The 6,113-nt window shown below is 41.0% G+C and overlaps 1 protein-coding gene across 3 annotated transcripts; it reads left to right on the top strand.

The window, feature by feature from the left end:
• The first annotated feature begins 359 nt into the window (after positions 1-359).
• LOC111260864 (ras-related protein Rab-18-B) lies at positions 360-4,669 on the top strand. 3 transcript variants are annotated; one of them, XM_022833915.2, is made up of 6 exons: positions 360-817; positions 940-1,190; positions 1,478-1,631; positions 2,087-2,242; positions 3,312-3,445; positions 3,611-4,669. In XM_022833915.2, the coding sequence occupies exons 2-6, from the start codon at positions 1,133-1,135 to the stop codon at positions 3,925-3,927; spliced, it is 819 nt and encodes a 272-aa protein (XP_022689650.1). In that variant the 5' UTR covers positions 360-817; positions 940-1,132; the 3' UTR covers positions 3,928-4,669. The 3 variants fall into 3 exon arrangements, with proteins under 3 accessions (XP_022689650.1, XP_022689649.1, XP_022689652.1); XM_022833914.2 differs by having other exon boundaries at positions 360-1,190; XM_022833917.2 differs by lacking the exons at positions 360-817; positions 940-1,190; positions 1,478-1,631 and adding an exon at positions 1,638-1,851.
• Positions 4,670-6,113: the final 1,444 nt, after the last annotated feature.

Below are 6,113 nucleotides of genomic sequence, written 5' to 3'. Positions count from 1 at the left end.
CTCCCGTGCAGTAGCCAACTTCTCGAGCCGTTACGATTCGGGTGTTTGGCTATGTTTCTATGTGCGGTATGCATGTGTCTCTGGCAGACCTGCTTAAAAATTGTTTCCGTGTTCTCCACTCGGTCCTCACGTCTAACTTCAGAAGGTTAACTTTTTTTCAGAACGAAAAGGAATTTGTCTGTGCCTGAATTTGAACACAAAACAATACATTTCGTTATACTTATCAGGTAGACCGGCTACCCGCTGGGCTACCACCAGAACACAGCGCACTAACGTACGGCACTCACCAACCTGGAAATGGTTTCACAACAAAATGCTGTTGGGTGACATGCTAATTGCGTCCTGTGAGGTGAGTGAGACATGAAACAGATTTCATTTTCGTTTGGAATAGCGAGAAAAGAGAAGCGCAGGGAGAGACGGAGAGAGATGTTCGTAGAGCCGCCTCTCATGGGTGTCTGTGGCAATAGGACCATTGAACGCCAGCGGCGTCGCTTCTCGAATATGGTTGTTGAGTATAGCATGACGCCACAACATCAGCAGTGGTATTTGTGGAGTTGACTTACTGGAGCAGTAATGGCCAACCGTCATCATCAGTAGCGCCGCAAAATCGAGAAAGATGACGGCAAAAGCCAGCTTCTGTCGGGAAGCCGTTCTCGAATGGCTTAGCACTTAGGCCCGTGTGAACACACGGCCTCTGCTGGCGCTAACGTAGCGGTAGGAAAAACAGGCAGCAGACTGCACTGGGATCCACATTGTCACCGGAATGTTCTGCGAGCGATGACAACATTATACAGGCAGTACAATTACTATGTCATCGGTACATATTTCATCCTACTTCCACTAATTCGTCCGTCTGTCTGTCTGTCTGTCCAATTGTTCAGTAGCAGCCCGTCATTCGACGATTCAAACTACAGTTTGTGCTTTTTTTTTTGAGTGAAGTAGAGTGACTGAGTGCGAAGTGAAGGGGGCATACCGGATGTGTGGTGTGGAGCTCATTAAGGATGTAGTCCGACTATATATTATGTAAGCCGTATCTTGTCGTTGTTGCTGGCATAGCTACAGTGTGCGAACGCTTCTAAGTAATACTCGGTGATTGCCGTCACAAGATATTCTGATAGCTAGCTCATACAATATGTATCGAGCCAATTCTTGGCGGACCGATGGACGCGTCCATTACGATAGAATCGAGCGTAAGTTATTTGTTTTTCCTTCTTAGCAAGCGTAACTGTGCAGAACGGACAAGTTCGAAAATAGTGTGTTTTCAATACAGCGTATCTAGCACGCACGTACTGGCTAACTTAGTGGACAAGCGAAATTGTTAGGAGTTATACATGCGCCGCCGAATACTAGTCGTAACAGGGTAACTTACATTTAAGAGCCAATCAGCACAAAAACTAGTCCCGCTTAACTAGCAGCGTAACAAGAACGATACGTTGAATAATAAAATTATTTTTATTTATTTCCTGCATCGCGGTAGTATTTCTGTTTGGCCAAGCGCGTGTTGGTATCACATCATTAATCGATAGCTGGATGCCGGAACGGAAGCGGACGCTCGTCTTAGACGACTGCCTGAAGCGCGTCGTTCTGCATGAAATTCGTGAGGAGATTGATCTCATTAGGCGTCTTCGTATGTGAGTTCATCACGAGCATGTACTTGCATAGATCGGTTGAGATCTCTAATGGACAGTAAAAGACGATTTAACAGTCCCGGCTCTAATTATTAATGTACAAGATATGCTCCATTTTTATCGCTAGGATATGAACAGGAAGACGTTCTCGATGACTAAACACCAAGAAGAGGAAATGAATGGGGATGAATTTTAGATTGAGCATTGAAGCTGCCGACAAAAGGTATCAGTCGTCCACCCCGCTGGTCCATTCTTCTATCACTTGGAATTAGTCGCCCGTTTAATTGGGCGAATGGTATTGGCCGACTTTCTCAGTTTCTATTCAGATAGCAAACGAAGCTTTTATTTTCCTACGTTCTCTCTCTCGCCGATATTGTGTCATAAATAGAAAACGGTGTGGCGTATGGGTCGCAACCTGCCATGATGTCTTTCTAACAGCTTTCACTTCTATTTTGCAGTTCGCACACACGGCCTCACGGAGCTTTGTTTTTGTTTAACGTATGCGACAGGGATTCCTTCCTCTATATGATTGCCCTTTTGCAGAAGCTGAAGCCGGTCTTCAATAGTAATACGATCAGATACCTTGTCGGAACGCAACGGGACCAACGAAGCGGGTGAGTCGATCACTGATCAGATTTTTTCTGCGTTAAAAGTAGATCGCAGTGTTAATTTTAAACACTGCACATGCTGAACCTGACCCGCATCACTTTGGCTTAATGTATTTTAATTGGCAGATTTGCTACCTGCTTACAAGTGTCGCCCTTTTGATACCGGTCAAATACAAACCTCACGAGCGAACCGATGGCGTATTGCCGTTCGTTCTTCTGTTTCGGATTTGAAAAGGGCAAAATATATCCAAGCTACATTTGGCATATCTGTGTAGTTTGCCTAATGCGGAATATGCCATACGTTTCTTCATGTATTAGATTCAACGAAATGAAATTTCCGATGAACTTTTTCGTGGAACATTAACATAATCTTTGCGTTTGTATATATAGCTAACTTCGGCGTTTGATCAGGAACAGCCAGTGAACAAGATCCTATATGTCAACAGTGCTTAGATATTATTAGCTGATCAGTAAGTATCTGGCTAACGTGCAACACGTTTTAATTTCCATTGAAAGCTATCAGATTTGATGAAACGTAAGGCTTACTCATATGAGTATCGCTTCGGCGAAAACGTCCATAGTGATGCTATCAATCGACTAGACAATTGCGTCTGTGACAATGAACTGATTGTCGCTAGTGTATGAGTCATGTGCGATCTGCAGGATATTGATTAAACTAACACCTTACGATGTCGTGCTAATGGTTGTCCTGTGCAATTTTTTTCGTGTCTATACGTAAAGTTGAGCCTTCTTCGTGGGTAATTCGAGTGACTTTCGTCATATAAACTAGTGTCTAGGTACATCTAGGCTCATACTGATCGCTCGCTGATTATATCCACACATTGTCGAGAAGTTGCTTTTTATACCTGTATCATTGCCTCCTTTTTGTCCTGCATCAAAATTCTGACAGTTTGTTAGAAAACAATATAAGAAAGTATTCATAGTAAAAAATTGATTACTTATTACACATAAAATCCTAATCGATTCAGTGGACTGTATACAGTGCAATGAAGAACACTAAATGAAATGGGTAAACATCGTTAATCAATTTACCGCTGTGTTTTTGCCTTTTCAGAAATGTAGACGAGCCTAATGAGACGAACATTGAAGAAGCCGTCACGCTAGCAGTGAAAAACCTCATGAGGTATCGTGAGACATCTGCTACAACCAGTGAAGGTGTACAGGGTGCTTTCATGTCAGTCATTTATGGTAAGTATCTAAAGACAGTCAAAAATAGCTTCAACTCAAAATCATACTATACGATATGAATCGATTCGACCTGAGATTACATGTGGCATCAAGCGACCTCCTTTTCAACATTTTTTACCTCTCATAAACGGTATGTATGTGACCTGATGTATTTATTCATTGCAGATGTTCACCGCCTAGGATTACGCTTGGAAGATCAAAGTTTAATTAGAAACTTGGGAAGCTTTGTATCCCTTCCACGCATGAAAGAGGACATCCTTATAAACTTTAGCCGAAAGTTATCACTTGACAGTGATAGTTCAGAGTATGCCAGTGAATTAAGCTGTGCAGAATGCGATATTAACGATTTCGTCAATAGTCCTGATGTTGGCTTAGACGAGAGTGCCATGGACGAGGCCGCCGTAGACCGAATCGCCTCAGAAGACCAGAGAGTAGACGATTTAGAAATCTCTAGTAAAGACAATACATGTTACCGACTTTGACCACCCCTCCTGATATCCTTACCGATTACACACTCAGTATACAATCAGGTATACATTTTCAAGCCGGACCTTGCCTAACTCTAAGGTACCAGAGCAAACAGCACACGATAAGCGCTCGTGCTACTGGAAAAGAAAGGAAAGGCCGAACTTTTGCGTAATCGTTTTCTTAAGCATGATGGGTCATCTGTCGTAATATAGTACTTATTAGTCATGTGCTTTCGAGAGTCGTCGTTGTTGTTGAGATAAAGAGCCTCGAGCGTTTATGGTGCGATATCTCTATTAAAAAGTTTATTTACAAACTCTCTTTAATAATAATAATAATAATAAAAAAAAACTCTTTATTCGTGTATGAAGGTAAATGTTGTGATGTGTTTCCCTGATGTGTACGTAGTGAAGGAACTTCTAGCTTACATGTAGAATACTCTAACCAAGCTATTTGTCTCGGATTGACATATCCGGCCTGAACCGTCTGTCATTCTATTCAGTTTCTTCATAGTAACTGCATATTCTGCGTTCTGATGTGACTGGCTGATGGAAAAAGGCTACATCGTATGTAAGCAAAGGCTGATGCTATTCTGTGGAAAATAAGTTAGCTAGGTTTAGGTTGTTCAATAAAGCTATGGTGGCTGGCAGTATTTTGAAGGTTTTTATAGGACTACGTTCCCAGCTTTGAAGGCTTGAGGCGTCACGTGTTACTATGAAATGTTTAATAAATTACTAGACTCCAATCAAGCCAAAATAATATCTGTTCAGTTGATCTAATTAACTAAACGCATAACTTAAGTCTTGAGAGAGTCATCGGATCTTCAGACCGATCATTAGAACTGAGCTAAAAAATATTACGGTCGGTTTAGATGGACATTCGAAAGTGTTATTGGGCTGGAATTTTATCTTGGAATATGTGGCGTTAACATTATTGCCATCGCCATGCTTGCATCATTTTCATAGCCATTGGATTTATTGACTTAAGTTGAAATTTGGGCAAATTCGTTAGAAGACTCCACGCATTATGCCTATACTAAAGAATCATTGGTCACCTCTACTGTCACCAACTATGCTTGCCAACTATATTGATCATCGGGCACGTGGACAATACTTGGGTTGTGACAAACGGCACTCACTTAATAAAGTTTTGCTATGACATAGCACGCGGGAGCTTGTTCAATTATATTACTAGGGAAGGACATTTGTTCTGTTTGGCAAAGGCACATGAATTTAAATAATTCTTTCACTGGAGTTTTGAAAAAAAAAAAATAGCTGAAATACAAAGAAACACACTTCAGACAATCATTGCATCTTCATGTTTATACCAAAGACTTTCAGTTCCGACTATAATATTCGTTTGTTTGTTTTAGCCCAGTAGAGTAAACACGTCACGTGTACTCTTGAGTGAAATTAGTGAATATGTATGGGTAAGGTGTCTGAAAGAGCGAAATGACACAGAAAAATAGACAGGCCAAATTCGATTTTGCCTATCACAGCTAAGAAATTTACAAACGGCTTGAATTTATTTGGCATTCTACAAGTAGTCCTATGCGTGCGACAGTTCTATAAATGCCTGAAGGTACCGTTTATACATATGAGGATAAATGATTATATGGCTAGCCAGTGCGTGTTATTGTGTTTCTTCGTTGTAGTCCAACGCTCCGCGTCACTAACTAGTAATTATATGAGATTATCTCTTTCACTTCGCCACTTCAAATTCAAGAATATGGCTATCTTTCCTTTTTGTATATAGAGTTCTATAGATCTATATCTGCCACATCACGGAATTACGTTCTACAGATCATTTGAATGTTCTCTAACTGCCCACTTTGGTGTCTTAATTAATGCAGTTTAAGGCGCTCTGAACAATAACTGGGTCAAAATACAAGTTTGATTAACATTGGGGTATCCCAATGTTAATCAAAGGTCAACGATTTTGTTGATCTTCTAGAATTAGCGATGTGAACGGTTGAACTGGTCCATCTTTAGATCTATATTCCCTCCCATACGTCTTTTTATATTTGTATCTATTCTGTTAGCCTCAGTTTAGCACCAGCTGTGGGTGTACGCAGAGTGCTATTAGGATAGATCAATTAGCTCTCTCAAGCTAAAACTCGTGCATTTATCTTACTAACGTAGGTAAATCAGCCTTCTTCAAGCAGAGAGTCACACACTTTTTCACACAGACAAGTTGTACGCGC

Source organism: Varroa jacobsoni, unplaced genomic scaffold (assembly GCF_002532875.2).
Source record: "Varroa jacobsoni isolate VJ856 unplaced genomic scaffold, vjacob_1.0 scaffold_485, whole genome shotgun sequence".
Classification (NCBI taxonomy): domain Eukaryota; kingdom Metazoa; phylum Arthropoda; class Arachnida; order Mesostigmata; family Varroidae; genus Varroa; species Varroa jacobsoni.
This window is presented reverse-complemented; position numbering and strand designations above follow the sequence as displayed.